We start from the raw sequence: 17,941 nt of genomic DNA, 5'->3' as shown, positions 1-17,941 counted from the left end.
TGTTCACGGTTGTAAACTACGCACGAGCAGAAAAAGGTCATTGGAGACAACCATGAAGGTGGCTTTCAAATTCACTGACATAGGCATTTGTGATTTGATGATTATTCATGTATTCCTTTCTAAATATTTATCACATCCAAGCTGAAGAGTAATAAATAGAGCCTTCATAATCACTGGTATTTGACAGAGCCTGAACAATAGTCAAATGTGCCAAAGGCAGACAATAAACATAATTCCAAACTTTATCCCTGATGTACTATTCTAGTCACCTGGTCTATACAATGCCTTTTGTTCTTAGAATTTGAATACTCTACCGGTAAAGCTTACGCAACATCTACATTTGAAACTGATAGTGCTTATCCTAATGAAAAATCACAAAGGTCATTGGAGAAAAGTTGATCATGAGCTAACCGTGAACTGGCTTATTGGTATGACTGTAGCATAAGGGTCTAGGTCTAAGTGGATTGTGTGTGTTAGGTGAATTTCGGCGGGTGATTCACTTGATTTCTTGAACAAGAAATTTAACATGGTTACCACTGGCGAATCCAGGGGGCACATCCGGCCCCAGCAACCCCTGTCCCTCCCCCTCCCCCTCCCCTTGAGGGCATAATCAAAATTTGTAATGTAAATATTATGTTCTGACACAAGTGTGTCCCTCCACCCCCCCCCCCTTGAAAGCGAGGACCTTTTTGTCAAATTTTCCTCGGGAAAATGTGCCCCCCTTTCCGAAAATCCTGGATCTGCCCCTGATGATTACGATGCACGTTGCTTGACCCCTAGTGCCTTATCTATGATTAAAAATCGAAATCACCTAAACCGGGGTGTTATTACTGACACCAGCAGTTGGTATAAGATGATATCCGATTGCCAAGCCGGATCATTATGGCTGATATATTTTCTCTAAATCGGTCGCTTTTTGAACATGTTTTCTCTAAACGGAACTCCTATTGGTCTTATCAAATCATTTAACCAAGATGTTTCCCTTTAACTGATCTTCTATTGGACAAGCTGGATCATACGGTCGTAATGTTTCCTCTAAGCTGATCTCCTATTGGTCAATCCAGATCATGCAGCTGCGATATTTCTTTTCCGTCAACTGATCTCCTATATCCAGGTCATACAGCTGAAATGTTTTACCTAAACTGATCTCATATTGGACAAAACCGGATCAGAGAACGAGATGTTCACTCCGTACTGATTTCCTATTGGACTAGCCGAATCATACAGCTGAAATGTTTTATCTAAACTGATCTGCTATTGGACAAACCGGATCAGAGAACGGGATGTTCACTCCGTACTGATTTTCTATTGGACTAGCCGAATCATACAGCTGAAATGTTTTATCTAAACTGATCTGCTATTGGACAAACCGGATCAGAGAACGAGATGTTCACTCTGTACTGATTTCCTAGCCGAATCATACAGCTGAAATGTTTTATCTAAACTGATCTCCTATTGGACAAACTGGATCATTAAACGAAAAGTTCATTCTGTACCGATTTCCTATTTGACTAGCCGGATCATACGACTGAAATGCTCTCTCTAAGCTGATCTCCTATTGGACTAGCTTTGCTGCACTCATCAATGACTTGAATTTCAATTTCTTCTTCCACATCTTGCTCGTTTCCTTCCGGGCTACCTCGCCGTTTAGGGGGCAGTGATGATGGTGGTGGTGGTGGCGGTGGAGGCGGTGAGGGGTAAGATGTTATCATCGAAGGTTTACATGATCTAGGTTCTTTCTTTGGCGATTCACCTTCCTCGCGTATCTCGGATGGGATGTGATAGCGAACTGTTTCCGGGTGAATCGGATGCACAACCTTTACCCCTCCAACTGACGTAGCATGGCGTTTGGGATTCATGTGACGTAGATGCCGCCCTCTTTCAGGGTCACTAATAGATCCAGGAGGCACTAAAAAAATCAGAAGAGTATTACATATTTTACAATTTTCTCACATATTGCAGTTACTGAGGGCAATCGGCAAGCATATTTCCCTCGACGTGTTTAATAAAGCGTCTCAAAAGTGTCAAGGCATAATTTGATACACCCCGACGAAAATACTTATCAATCATGTTTAACACTTGCTGAAGTTGTAATATAGAATGTTAGAAGTAAGAAATGCAGTCACAAGTTGTTAGGATAAATGAAAAAATATTATCACACTTTACCCTTCATACTCAACTAATCGATATGCCACTCAACAAGTGGTTATGAATTTGTATTGCTTTAAAAATTTGATATCAAGAAGAGAAATTGTCTTTATTTTGATAGATAAACGAAGAAATCAATAATAAATTTATGATAATTAATTGAATTTATAGGTAGGGCTAAGACGATTTTGTACTTCAAACTGGTATACAATTACAGAATATGGTTCCAGTTTCCTTGCTCTGAAAACTGAAATGGCTGAAATTATGAAATAATATTCAAATATTGCATTGTTCTTCATCAATAATCTGTATGTCGCTGACATTAATTAGATGAATTGATACATTTGCCGAAAAATACATGCATTATTACATCATCTGCGGATTTCCGATGAATACTTACAAGTATCACTAGGAGTCCAAATGATCTGAGGTCGCCCTCTTCGTCTGTAATAACCATAATGTTTCCTCGGTTCGGCGTCACTGTCGGTAACCCCGCTGTGTGCAGCACTAAAACTGTCATACGGTAGCGAAATGTAGCCTTCGGAAGGACTCGAAGGCGCTCGGTAATGAATCGGATGAGATCGTACTGTTTCGGGTGAACTGCTACTCGGGGTGCCTCGATGATGGCGGGCTTGTTGGTGAGAACTAGGACTAGGAAGAAAATCAAATGCATAATCACATTATTAATTTACTAATACAAAAATAATACAGTAATAATGATTATGATGATGATGATAATGATGATCATGATGATGATCATGATGATGATGATCATGATAATCATGATGATGTTAATATTAATAATGATGATTATAATAATGATAAGCATATTTATGTCATTGGACGCCGTTTGATTTTTAAGTCAAACACTTTCTTAAAAAAAAAAGAATTTGAGTAGATATCTAATAAGAATAACAAATGATCACGAAATGTATAATAAAATGATAAACTATCTAGATACTATATTATACTGATGCAGTCTAATGCTCTTGGAATATTAGAATACCAGAGATATTTTATGCAGTTATTTTCAACAAAATCAAACATAAGATGATATCTAATAACGTTATATTACAAAATAATCTATACACCAGAAAATATATATTAGGTAAGTAAAAAAAAAAAAACTAAAAAATCACAGATTTTGATTTAAAAAATAATAATCTGTGTTGAACAAAGGCGTGCCTGCAAGAAGTAGAATAAAATTCATAGCAAGAAAGTCAATTAATTCAAAATGAGAACTGTTTATTAATATAAATTTTCGGGGTACCAAGTATTATAATAATTAAACTGAAATGTATTCTGCAATGAAGTGTATTGTATTACGTCTGCATTCATGATGTTTATAACAAGTTTGTTTGTTTGTTTGTTTTAGCTTTTTGTTTTTTGTTCAGGACGTTTTTTTTATTTATAAAACTGCATATTTTGGGGGTGTAAAGTGTTTTTTTCTTTAATTCCTCGGTATATATAATGCATATTGTTTTTCTTTTTCGAACTTACTGCCTGTGTTTTCTTCCCGGTACACGGGCCGCTCTGATAACGGACCTTGCCGTGACATAACCCCGTCTCGGTACCCGTCTATTAGACCGATATCTGCTTGGCCGGTACACGTGAATGCTGCCCCTTTCGGACGATTCCACCTCAAAATCTACGTCACTAGATTCTTCGCTCGATCGAACAAGAGAGGGCGATGTCGTAAGTGACATCCGAGCGCGGTCACGGGGTCTGGCACCTGCGCATGGAAAAAACGAATTGCATTCAAGATATTACTGATCAGGTTTTCTGGATGGGATGAGCAATACGTCCCGCTGTCCAATTACACAGTGGAGAGGATTCGTTATCTTTGTTATTATTAGGAAAAAGGATTAGAAAAGCGTTACATTTTATAGTATACTACCAAAAGGGCTGTATCTAAAGTTGACAAATTCGCACTTATATCTAATCATCAACAACAAGAAGAATCACAGCATCAGGTTCATCATCACACAACAAATATAGAAAATCTATTCCATGAAAATCATGTAGTATTATGCGATGCCAGGAAAACATCTACGAATGTACACCTTTTGGGAAAAAATAGAAAAGGTTTAGGATTTTTAATAAGAATTCAACATTCTGTGAACATTTTCAACAGATTACAATGAAAATTCAAGGCAATACATTTAAAAGACATATATATCTTATATTTCATTGATCAAGATATAATTGATTTGTATAAAAAATATATATTTTACTTTTGTTAGTTATTACTTTATTCAAAGGAACCTTGTAGAAAGGTGGAACAATCATTTAATCAATCAAAATTAGAAAATAACTTTGATGATACTTCCCCCATCGCTAGTAGTGTAATGAGCCCCAAAAATTGAGGGGGCCAGATATGGCATATGGGGCAAAAATTTCGAACAATCTGGGAGCGAACAAAGCGAGAGAAAAAATATTTGTAACGTTTTTTATTTAAAAAAAAATCAAATTTTGCGATTTATTTGGACATAATATTCAGGAACTTAATCATTTTTCACCCCTCTTGCTTTCCCTTTCTTACCTTTTCTCCCTTTTTATTTTGCCCTGAACATTTTGGGTCCATAGCCTCCCCCCCCCCCTTATTGCACGCTAGTTCCCATCCCCACCATAGACTTATTCTTCCCCTTCATACCTTCGATTGTATGAACATATCTCCTCGGTGCATAGTGATTCGTCTCAGGTAATGTAGGCATTGGTGGCGACGCTGTAAAATTCCTGATCCCGTGTTCTATGTCGCTATTGGTCACTGAAGGGTGGTCACGTGACGCGTGTGAGCGGCTAGAACTCGACGCCGGTGAATAGTCTTCGCGTTTCTTATTCGCGCACTGGATTAGCTCAAACTGCGCAGCCTCTATGCGCATTCCAGTCGAGTATGCGCGTTCTAGTTCTTCACGATTGGATGATTCGTTTGTGGTAGAGAGGGATCCGTTACTAGGCCTCTTGTTACCTGGTGGTAGGGATTGAAAAATATTTGTTTTACATGTTTTGTTATATGATCGAATATCCTGAACCGCCTAGTTTATGCTTGTATCATTTCGTGAATACATCATTTATGGATATGCAAAAGGACCTACTTCATGAAGTGACAAAGAGATAGAGATATGTCATGAATGAGCTTTGTAGAGAAGTGAGTGTTTAATTACTTTATGGTACAGGATTCGAGACTTTTTTTAATCAGGTACACTGCAAAAACACCGGTGTTGATTTAACACCAGCCCGGAGTCTATATATGTCCACACCAGAGAAGTATTGAAACAACACCAGTTTGGAATCAAACCGATGCTGTTTTAATACTAATTGGTGTTGTATAAACACCTTTCTAGTGTTAGACCAAAACGAAACTGGTGTTGTTTAACACTTTTCTGGTGTGGACATATATAGATTCCGGGCTGGTGTTAAATCAACACCGGAGCTTTTGCAGTGTAAATTTCACTAACTTGTCAAGAGTCAAGTTTTCACACCGATACTACTGGGACGATACCTGCATGATTCCGAACAATATACTGCAAGTCAGCCATTGGAGTTAATGGGGCTGAAATGTATACATGAAAAAATATATAGATTCTTATACCTCGTGATGGAGAGGAAGAACTATCTGCTTGTGACCCGGGACCATCTGATTTACTTCCGGTGTGACTAGGTCTGACGTCATCGAGGCGGGCATACGTGTGATAACGACGGCAATATCCTGAAAAAACATATCACGAAGAATATACAAATAATATCATACGGTGTTTATTATGACAATAATGACATCAAGGCCTATAGGCTCGACAAGATGGATTAAAAACAAATTAACTTGCTTGTAGATTTTAGGTAATGATTTAAAAAAAGGATTCAAGAGTTGCATCACGAACATGCCCTTCAACAACGCTTTAATCTAGACACATTGCAATAAAAATTACCTTAAATTTTGTATAAAACCTTTTTTTTTTAGCTTGTCGACACTTTTGGTGGACGAAATGACCTTCAATTTTGGGTGAACACATTTTTTTTTGCTTTTCAAACTTTCCTCTGGTAAATGCCCCCCTCCCCCTTTAGAAAATCCTGAATCTGCTCCTGACATATATCTGCCACTGACAAATATTTATACGTGAAGAACAGGATTTCAATCAAATTGGATATACAATGTACAGAACGTGCAATGACTTGTTTTCACTTAATAAAAAATGAGCGATCAAAAACTAAATCTAAATGATGTTTGCTCCACCCAATTAATAATTAGAGATTTTCTTACAGCTATTCGAACGTTCCTTGGACGTTTTGTAAAAAAAAAAAACAATCAATATAAGCAATAACCTTTCGTGTTTCCTCCTTTGTGAAAGGGTTTGGACGTCCACAAAGCATTTGATTGAAGGTTTTTAAACATTTTTATTTATTATAACCACACCCCCTAAAAATTCGTTTCGTTTTCTAGTGCAAGGACCGGCAGAACCCGTCAGACGGAGTGAAAACGTTTTTAAAACGTACTGAGATCGTTCAAACGTTTGCTCTTTACCTCTTCTCGCTATCTCTTCCGGAGGGATGTCATATAGCCTCTCTTCGTGCATCAGGATGCCACAATCACTAAGACTTCCGCTAGATCCGTCGGATCGAAACGTACTCATACTCGGATAGATAGATCCATCGTGATAATCAAACGTAGCATAGGGATCAGCTAATCCGTGATGACGTCGTGGTTCGCTCGCATAATCACCTTCCTCTATAAAAAGTGATATAATATGGGTTGTTATTGTTATTTTCTACAACTTATTTATATTTTACTTAGAAACTGTAACATAACAAATCGTTTTATAATGGTAAATGGTTTTTTTCAATTATGGTGAACGAACCTGGATCATTACGAGATTTTCGGTCAAGCTGGGCTAGAAAAAGGTTAATAATTATCCATTCTGGGTTAAAAATTACCGGGATTTTGGATGACATTGGACATCGTTCCGGGTCATTTTAATCCAGCATCGAGAGTAGTTCTAAACGATCAATTTACTGGTTAAATCTGACAAGTAATCTTTTAAGAGTGTAAATTTGAAATCCAATCTGATGTGAAGAGTTGGAAGGGAGGATTGACGAAAAAACATCAACACGAACAGTAGAAAGAGGAAAAACTAGGAATAACAAGTATTAACAATTATATTTAAACGAAATATCATGTACATTTTTATTCTATCATATTAAGTCACCTTCGTCAGCGTTGAATATCCAAGGTGTTTGTCTCACAGCCACCGTTTCAGCTCTCTCGTAAGCTCCTAAAAAGGGCTCCCTCTCCGGTGGAAGGTGGACAGTTGGGCGATTATTATTATTACGCTGCCTGTTTGAAGAGATGGCAATGACAGATTTTTTTAATGACCTCACAAAGGATAAAACCTAAAAGATAAATCTAAGAAGTTTTAAGTAGTAAACTGGACTGTAGTATACTCTCAATATTTTTTTTTATACAATTCTCTTGTATTGGTAGAATCCACTTAACTGCTACACTAGAACGATTTAAAACCGGTGACTAAGAAATTAACATTTTCTTAGACATAATCAGACTTCTTATTGATGCAGTTTCACGATGCATGCTTAGTAGAATAATATGATATTATTTTTGTAACTCTTCACAAATCAGAACCACCGTATTTCACCAAGCAACAAAATTATCCAAGTAAGCCAACTTTCAAACTTGTTCACTATAAATCAAAAGTCTGTAAAAATCTTTTGAGAATTCGGCTTACATTGTCATTTCTTTATGAATATAAATAACTTGCACAAACGAATGGGATGAAGCCAACCAACTGGGCTTCATAGAGGACAAACAGGCCTATGTCAAATTACCGATTAGGACCACCTAGTACTTGTGAAATCGGGACAGTTCACTTTGGTCTTTGATATCCAATAGAGTTTTCTTTGTGTATTCATTTTCTATTCATTGCCTTATTTTGCTTTTATTCATTTTTCACATATCCAATTATCTACTGAACAGATTCGTGAATTGATAATTCCTCCAATCACTTATTTATTCAGTTCTTATTGATTAATATATTAATCCATTTGTTAATTCATTCATATATTCACAATAAAGATTTAGTTATTGTATTACATGTATAACGCATAATCATTTACCAGTTAATATCTCTAGTTGCTTCCAATGCGATTTTGATTACAAATGCATTCTATCAACATTTTCGTGTGTCTATGACACTCTTTCACTTACACATACATGGATGCATATATTCATTGCATTTCTTAATTTTACCCGGCTGCGATTTTTTCCGTCAGTTACATTTGCACCCGATGCGAGAGGGCGTACAGGCACTGACGAAAAAACTCTTAATGGCCCGTATTCTGAAGTAAGGTTTAATTTAGACCACGGTCTAACTCTGTGCTAAATTTATGGGAGCCAAAAATTAAAAATTATGTTTATATTGTTTATTTCTTATGTTTATTATTTGTTTCCTTTCGCTTTCATAATGAGGACAAATTCTTCGAAATACTTCAGTTATCATTCCCAGACAATTATGAACGATTTGGGTGACATATGAGTTAATGAATTGGATGTGTACTGTTAGGGATTTATGCCCCTAATGGCTCTTCATAGTTGAACCACAACTTTAAATCAGGGTTTAATTTAAACCCGCATTTAGAATACGGGCCATAGAGTCCATGAGTCAGAACACTTACGAAGGGGAGTTTCCGTTGCTTTCCCGTCCACTCAGCGTTTCGACGACGACATGCTGAGACTTGACGGCCTTCTTGCGACGTCGGCGACACCCGTGGATAAAATAGCTGATGAACCCAAGGATGACGAAGAGCGTAAGAATACCAAGAATTGGTCCAAATAATCGAGGGTCTTCGTAAAAGGCTAAAGGCCTTGACGTGATCTGCTTGATCGGGGGTGCGGTACCTGTCGTTTGGGGTGATTTATTAGAAAAAATTTACGGCAATTATGCAGCTGATATAATAATAATACGTACATTTTGCCGATTAGATTTCTGTTATATCAATAGATTTACCCTAATACACGAGCCGATTTGGCATTATCTGAAAATGCAATAATTCGTAAATGTGCCAACGACAAGTGGTCTAGGATGGCTGACTACATTAAGGAAGTCCGGCATTCGACCCCCGGCCATGATACCTTTGTACTCGAGCAAAGCACTGTAATCTTATATTAACATGAAAAAATGTTATGATTATATACATGGTAACATTGTGTGAACTTACCTAAAAAAATATAAACAAAAATAATTCAGGCATTGAACATTGTAGTGTATTAAGACGAGATCTATACCCCTGTAGTATACTTTGCTCGTTTTGTATCCGACGAAGATTGCACCCTGCGTGTGAAAATAACTTCAATCAGGGCAGATATGCAAGTTGGAATATTACATAATTCAAATTTACCTGACAAAAACATGTCACCAAACAAGTACTATAGGAAGGTATATAATTTTGCAAAGTTCGCAAAAAAAAAGTGATGTAATAATTTCCAACCAATCAAAACCGCCTACATGAGATTATGGCCTTATTTATTTTTGTTATTTTTTTTACTTCCTCTAAACGTACTTCTGTCTGCATCGGGATCCCTGGAGATTTAAAGAAAGACCATTATACAAACCTGAACCACTGAATGCTACGGTGGAGACCCGGAAGGGATACACGCTTGGACCAGCAGTATTCACAGCTGTAACCCGGAACTGATACCAGGTCAAGGGTCGAAGGTCATCTACTGTATAATCCCTCGTATTTCCTGGCAGATTATTTGCAATATTCTCCCAGTCATCCTGTCCTAACACCTAAAATAACATAACAAAACACTTGATTATAGATGATACTGGAGTAAGTTCTTTTCTTTGAACTTTGAACTTTCAGCCAGTGCCTTAGAGGGGGAAATAAAGATTAGCAGAAAATTGTTTATTATTATCATGGGTATATTCTAAAAAGGACTTTAGAATAATTGTTTCATTAGAAGCATTCAAAAAATGCTTTGTGATTATGCAATATATCTTAGCTACTTTCTCCAGAAATATTGTGAATTGAAAGAGTGGTAAAACCTATTTCACAGCAAAATTCTGATTTTATAAAGTGTAGTATTTTAGATGAATTTATTAAGTAGGCCTATGGGGCAGATTGGGGAGAAATATTAAGCAAAACCGAACAACAGTTCTCTATGCATTTTGACAATAATAAAGCAATGAGTAATTAATAGTGCACGAACCTGATACTGTATACTGTACGACTCGATGGGACATCCTCCACTCTGCCAGCTTGCTAAGACTAATGTTATACTAGAAGCATTGGTGAATGGCACGATCTTGTCCGTTGAGGGCGGAATAGGAACTGAAGATAACAGAACATATAGATATTCGTCAATTCCTGGGTATATTTGTTGTTGAGGGGTAACATAAAAATGATCAGATTGTGTGTATTAAACCTAGTCATGGCATAAACAATCATATATTATTGTGATCAGATGTTTGACTATGCTTTATTCTATTTCCGGCTCTACGAGTTGATATGCATCACCAACATTCATGCAAGTTTGTTAAAAAAATCAATCTTAGCGTATATTTCTAATTTGCTTATATTCATTTGGTGTCCATGCACTTCTAGATATATATAGGGTATTATATAGATACGCTGTGAGAACGTGGCAACCCTTAAAACGAGAAGCTAGACGCCTACTCGTAAAAAAAGAAACAATCCTTTCATGGACCTAATTAGCTATTGTTCATTTTTTAACTCCAGGGTAAAGGATAATACATAACAGTTGATACTTCTATCGCGCCTTTGAAAATATGTTAACACGCTTTTTTGAGGTGATTTACCTGGTTACCCAGGGAGAGGAGTATGTGCAAATGAACAGGTGGTGACGGTATCATTAATATCAATTATATCTACTAATTATTATGACTCAATTTATCCACGAGCGCTAACAGAGTATATCATTGAACAATATCACATCATATTGCACGATGTGCCTACATATGACGAATTACCAATTGAATTACACACAAAACTTGCTTTGCAATATTTTGTTGTATTACACGGTGTAGTGAATCATGTGACTTACTTTCTCCTTGAGTGCTGACTGAGAGTATATCACTTGGTTTACCCACACCGAGTTTGTTACGAGCTGTGATGTAAAACCGGTATCCAGTACCACAAAGAAGATCGGTCGCACGATAACTACGGAGAGAAGCATTTACGTCGTAGCGCTCCCAAGTTTGCTCGTGAGTGCGTTGATAGAATAATTGATAGGCTGGAAATATATACAGTAGATATGGTAAATTTACATGATAATAATGATGGCATGAAAAACGAAATAAGGACTACTGATTGTACTTTTACTCATACTTCTACTAGTAGTATTGACACTACTAAATTATTACGAGTAGTAGAAGGAATAATACTAATGATAAAATACTAAATATAATAATAATAAAACAATAATAATAATAATGATGTTAATAATAATAATATATGATGTCTCCCTTATAACAAAATGCGTTGTAGCAATGAATAAAATCAGTTGTCAGAATATGACTAGAAATAATTTCAAATCATAAAATACAAAGAACAAGTGGCAACAAGGCATTGTCAATTCGCTCATTGAGTATTCATGAAGACATGCATAGAACTGTTTTACCAAAATATTACATATCCTTAAAAATGTCTTAGAATTGTTATTCCTTATCGAATTTTCAGTGTTTTGTTTAATTTTTCTTTTTTCAATATCATTGTCAGCCTAGAGCACCCCTTTAAACATTTACAATTTTAAAATGTACTAAATGCGACAAGACGTTGATCCAACGCCAGAGGTTTTTGGAAGTAATGAGAATCGGGTCGGGATACAATTCAGTCTCATCTTCATTTCATAATTTTTCAATCATCTTAAATTTTTTTGAATGAATGTTGGATCACACGGACAGTGTTTAATTTATCATTTATGTTGATTTATAATTTGTATTATTGAAACTCGTCGATTAGTCATTCACTGTAATGTAATTTAAATCACTTACCCACAATCGAAGAACCTCCATTTCCGGTTGACCTCCAGTTGACCTTAATAGCGCTGTTAGACGTCGAGCCAATGGTCAATTGTGGAGGGTTAGGAGGGGCTATTGATATCAATTTAAAAAGTTGTTAAATTATAATTCAGGTTTTCAATTGATATATATATATTTATTGAATTATTCAGCATGAAATCACCCTGATTAAGCTTATCAGTTGATATAAACCGTAGGCCTACGTTAAAGCTGGTTATCACAGAAGATTGTCTTTAAAGGAAAGTTGCAAGTTAATCAAATAAATTGAATTTTTGATAATTTAATAAAAAATATTCTACACAATGGTGACAATAAGCATGATGATGGATAGTTGAAGACAATTATTAATATCACTTGACGACAAAGACATGTCAGTTCTTTTCACTTGAATCTATAAGGCAGTACAATTAGTTGCAAGGTAAACGACTAGTACAAGTAAGTTATCCCTTCATAAATATCGAAGAGCATGGGTGAAAACAGTAATGTATATAGCAAAATAATATATGTTATTACAAAACACTTTGTGAATATAAACATCATCAATGCTTAAATTTACCTCAAAGTATTCTCTGGAATTTCCCTACTGGAAAGAATACAGTTTCATACAGTGTTATCGCAGTGTGTTCACATAGTGAACTGTGTGAAAATTTTATTCACACTGTTATAATGCTCAAATTTAACAGTGTGAATATATGTTCACACTGTGGACACCCCAACAGTGTGACTGTTCACAGCGTGTTCACGTGGTCGACTATGTAAATAAATGATTCACACTGTTGAAATGCTCCAATTTAACAGTGTGAAGGTGGTTTCACATTGTGTTCCACACTGTAAAGACACTGTGGGACACTGTGCTCTTTCCACTAGGGTTTTTGTACACGTACGCTCTTCATGCTGTATGTTCATAACATATCATTCCATTCATAATTTACCATCAACACATGCATACTCGGACCGAGTCAGAATGTCACAATGATTAGCTTGTACATTATAACAATAAAATAACAGTAATGATACAAAAAATAAACATGCAAATATCAAACAGGCAAGAATGCTTACAACATGAATAATTAACGCTTAAATATATATCATGTCAAAATCATGTTCATTCCCCAAAAAACAAATCTTTAATATTAGTAAAAATATGAATGAATTCTATTTTATTTCCTATGAAAAAAAATATCGTCTAGCTTCATGATAACAACTTCGATTTAATTAATTTTTTTTCTGAAACATGCCAACATTTGGGTAAGACTTCACAATGTTACAGAACATTGAAGTGAACATGTGTTTACAGATGTTTCATCCTTTATGACATATTCCTTAAACATACTTGATCAATTAATGCAGTGTGCTGTTTGAGATTTGGAATTCGAAAATTCAAATTGTATTCATTGCCTTCTGTCTTTCTCTCTCTCTCACACAAAAAGAGTGTAGTTTTCATATTTCCTAATTGCAGAATAACGATTACATCATGGCCGGGGCGACAGGGGGGAAAGGCGGGTGTTAAAACGAGATGTCTGTGTCGTTAATCTGGAGTGTGTGGGAGACAGTGGGTGGGAGAGTGTGTGGGTCAAGTGTGTGGAGTTACTGTGACAGTGTGTGTGGGAGCTAGTGTATGCACTGTTAGAAAATTTATCCTTAAAATAAAAGAAGTTCCTGCAGCAGAGTCTCGAGAACACCTGTAATCTTACAGGAGATTGGTATTTGGTGAATGGAACCTTACAAATTTCCTTAAAGGTCAAGTCCACCCCTGATAAATGATGATTTGAATAAAAAAGAGAAAAATCAAACGATCATTATGTTGAAAATTTCATCAAAATCGTATGTAAAATAAGAAAGTTATGACATTCTAAAGTTTCGCTTATTTTTCACAAAACAGTGATATACACAACTCAGTGACATGCAAATGAGACAGTCGATGATGTGCATCACTCACTATTTCTTTTGTTTTTCATTGTTTGAATTATACAATATTTTATTTTTACAGATTTTACAATAACGACCAACTTGATTGAACCAAATAGTATTAAACAATGCTAATTACATATGTTCAGGGAGGAATTAATCGTTGTTTCACACAACAGGGAGAAAATTGAATATTTCATATTTCAAATACAGAAGAAATAGTGAGTGAGTGATGTCATCAGTCTCCTCATTTGCATACCGACAAGGATGTGAATATAACTGTTTTGTGAAATTAAGCGAAACTTTAAAATGTCATAACTTTTTTTTTACAACCAATTTTGATGAAATTTTCAGTGTTATGCTTGTTGGATTTTTCTCTTTTTATGTGAATCAACTTTTCGTTGGGTTGGACTTGTCATTTAAATAAAACACCATTTTCCCCTTTTTAAACAGACCTGTTCTGTTAAATTGCAGAAAAATTCCTGTTTTATGAATTTACAGAATGATTTTTTTTTTCAATTCTTTATTCCATTTCCATTCAAAACATAATACAAAATAATATAAAGTAATAGAAATCAAATACAATTTTACAGACGAGTATTCTTACTTCGTAGAGCAAAAAAAAACACAGTATAATATTGAGCATTAATGGTAATGAGGGGGGTCCACTAAAATGATTCGGTTATTGCTTTCTGCAAAATCTTCTTTTTTCTGTAAAATCAGGGATTTTTTAACAGTGTGGGATCTAGTGAGTGTGAGTATGCGGGAGCAAGTCTGCGAGGTTAAGTGTGTGCTGAAATTTTGAGAGAGTTTATGGGATCGAGCTTGGGTGATCTAATGTGTGGGACCAACTTTGTAGGGGTTATAGTGCATTGGTTAAATTGTGTCAGGGCGACTGTGTTGTAGCGAGTGTGTGGGATCAAGTTTGTGAGAAAGGGTGTGAGGGATCGAGTGTGTTAAACTGAATACGTAGGAGCAAGTGGGTGGGTACAACTGTGTTAGAGTGATTGTACTGTAGGAGTGATTTTGAGAGATACTGTGTGTGGGATACAGTGTGTGGGGTCATGTTTGCGATTAAACGAGTGTATACGAATAAAAGAGTGTATGCGAGTGACTAGGGTGGGTTCGAGTGTGTGTGAGCGAGTGTGTGGAGCGAATCTGTGGGGTCGACTGTGTTGAAGGGAGTTTGTGTGATCGGGTGTGATGGGATCTAGTGAGTGGAATCGAGTGTGTTGGAGCTCGAGTATGTTGGGATCGAGTGTATGAAAGAGACTCCAGGTGTCACGCGCGTAAAACATTTCCCATAGACTTGTGTGTTAAAATGTCACTTAAGAAAAAATCATAAAAAATAAATGTGAAATTAGAGGGTCGAATGTTTACTACCTTTGGATAGGATATATATCTGACATTCCATATCTGACCAGAGAAAAGTATCGTAGCCAGTTCATTTTAAAAATAAATCGCCATTTATGAAGATAACTATGATGGGATCAAATCCATCAACTGAAACAGTAAAATAGCCCCAATTCTTCCGCCAGTCAAAAAATAGTTCCAAATCATTGATATATCTTCCCAATTTGGGCAAAGGAAGTTCAGTAGTTACCATTTCTAGAATCAGTGTTAGATTTTGAATCATATTCATACACTTTTGTCAATCAGCAATATCAAATTGAAAAAATTCGAATGGGTTGGGTCGAACGAATATGTTTAGCCCTCCTGATGTAATTAGGCTCACGGCACCTCCATCTCTCGGATCAACTGTGTTAGATCGGGTGTGTTTGGGGTGCATGGGGGCAGCCTGTGGTGTCGATTGCGTAGAATGAATGTGTGGAGCGAGTGTGCGCGATCGAGTGTATGGAAACAGAATGTTGGAGCCAGGATCTTGAAGATGTTAGACCCGCAGTGAGCCCGTTAGATGGAGTACGCGCCTGGAGGCTGGGCTGTGGGGTCCGGGATGCTTACGTCAGAATGTGATCATTGTTATTGGATGTGTGTACTGACCATTTTGATGCTCAGTTTGAATATTATTTTTGCCTTCCACTATGATATATGGTATGTGCTATATCATGATAATGAAAAGACTGCATCGACTTGTGAAGGCATGTACAGCTTGATACAGAGTGGATTACCTGCGATATAACTGATCTACCTGAAACATTTACATCGATACTCTGGTCCCACCTGCTAACTTCTGAGTGAGTATATTCTCTCTCCCAGCCTTTTTTGCTTCCTACTATTCTACTATTCTACTATTCTTTCATGTATTGTATGCAAGCGTCTGGTGAAGCATGCTATTGTGATGATCTAAACTGATTAACTCGTCTATTATATATTTTATTTGTTGACGTGTGGTAAATCTGTGGATTAGTCTTTACAGATCGATGGTTTCTGTCAATCCTCGGCATCGTTCACACTCCACTTTTCTTAATTGTACCTTTTATAATTATATGTTTATGTATAGGCCTATATGTCATTCCAGTTAGGTTGTATGATGTAATTCGTACTGATCTGTAAATTTTGTTTTTGTAATGTGTTTTGAAAAAATATATGAATAAAATTGAATTGAATTGCAAGTGAATGATGTGGGTATGTATATAGCTGGGCATGCATTTATCTAAGTGATTAAAATTAGACGAGTGGGCGTGTGGGAATAAAAGGGTGGTGCGGGTTAGTGTGTATGAAGGAGGACACGTGGTCAGGACAATGGCAATAGCCGTGTTAACGCGTCTATGCCACGGAAATAAAAGGAAGTGTATTATATTTATTCCCGTGTTCTATTTATTCCCGTGGTCTAGGCAGGTTTGTGTTCACAATGGTGGCGTCGAGTGGGAGTCAACAGTGTATTCAATCATGTGCAGTTCAGTGTGTTCAATGGTAAGCACGTTCAATGGTGTGCAGGTCAGTGTGTTTAATGGTGATGGGTCAGTGTGTTCAATGGTGCGCAAGTCAGTGTGTGTTCAATGGTGTATTCACTGATGTGCAGGTCAATGCGTTCAGTGGTGCACAGGTCAGTGTGTTCAGTGATGCGCATGTCAGTGTGTTCAATGGTGTGCAGGTCAGTGTTTTCAATGGTGCACAGATCAGTGTTTTCAATGGTGCACAGATCAGTGTTTTCAATGGTGCGCAGATAATCATTTTTAATGGTGCACAGGTCAGTGTGTTCAATCGTGCGTAACGATTAGTGTGTTGCTCTGAATATATTATAGACATTACATGAATGATCCAAGTAAGGTCCATGGTACAAGGGAGTAAGAAGTGATATCGGTCAGTAAGTCACACAATGGTAGGAGTTTTTTTTATGGAGTATGTTGATAAAATAACATTATACGTAGGCGACCAACAATAATCTATGTACATGAATATGAATATAACTTAAACAGCTACTGACACACAACATGAACTAATCTATTTCTACAAAGCCTCTTCTCAATATTCGATACAAAAAAGAGGAATACATATTTGATCAAAATATTCAAACGGTGTTTGTATTTGTCTTCACTTGATAAACGAACCTGTCTAATTCGAATTGTTCAGGTAATTGGTATAGTTATCAAGAGCAAGCATGAATTATTTCAGGTGTTCTTAATTCCAATTCATTGAGTATTCGGTATAGCGTATTTTCCTTCTGATCCCTTGTGCTTAATTGAAATTCTAGTATATTTCAGCTTTTCAGCATGTTCAATTTTGGAATATAAACAATTTCTCGGAATTACATATGTACGCTTGACTTTATCTGATCAAGCATGTTTTCCGTACACCAAACAATATACATGCACTATTTTGTCCATTTAAAGACGCATCATGCCATAATCAACGATTTCTGATCTAATTGCCAT

The 17,941-nt window shown here is 36.4% G+C and overlaps 1 protein-coding gene across 2 annotated transcripts in view; it reads right to left on the bottom strand.

Moving 5' to 3' along the window:
* Positions 1–722: 722 nt before the first annotated feature.
* LOC129267117 (cell adhesion molecule DSCAM-like) overlaps positions 723–17,941 on the bottom strand; it is a 42,929-nt gene continuing 25,710 nt past the window's right edge. For both annotated transcript variants that reach the window (XM_064103665.1, XM_064103666.1), the window contains 12 exons: positions 12,171–12,269; positions 11,222–11,410; positions 10,367–10,488; positions 9,767–9,944; positions 8,830–9,052; positions 7,350–7,477; positions 6,668–6,871; positions 5,741–5,857; positions 4,802–5,116; positions 3,649–3,880; positions 2,549–2,799; positions 723–1,909 (listed from right to left, as the gene is read on the bottom strand). In XM_064103665.1, coding sequence (XP_063959735.1) covers positions 1,521–1,909; positions 2,549–2,799; positions 3,649–3,880; positions 4,802–5,116; positions 5,741–5,857; positions 6,668–6,871; positions 7,350–7,477; positions 8,830–9,052; positions 9,767–9,944; positions 10,367–10,488; positions 11,222–11,410; positions 12,171–12,269 — 2,447 coding nt within the window. In that variant the 3' untranslated portion in view covers positions 723–1,520. The remainder of the gene's footprint in view (positions 1,910–2,548; positions 2,800–3,648; positions 3,881–4,801; positions 5,117–5,740; positions 5,858–6,667; positions 6,872–7,349; positions 7,478–8,829; positions 9,053–9,766; positions 9,945–10,366; positions 10,489–11,221; positions 11,411–12,170; positions 12,270–17,941) is intronic.

Source organism: Lytechinus pictus, chromosome 8 (genome assembly GCF_037042905.1).
Source record: "Lytechinus pictus isolate F3 Inbred chromosome 8, Lp3.0, whole genome shotgun sequence".
Lineage (NCBI taxonomy): Eukaryota > Metazoa > Echinodermata > Echinoidea > Temnopleuroida > Toxopneustidae > Lytechinus > Lytechinus pictus.
Note: the sequence above shows the minus strand (reverse complement) of the source record. Positions and strands in the feature narration are given on the sequence as shown.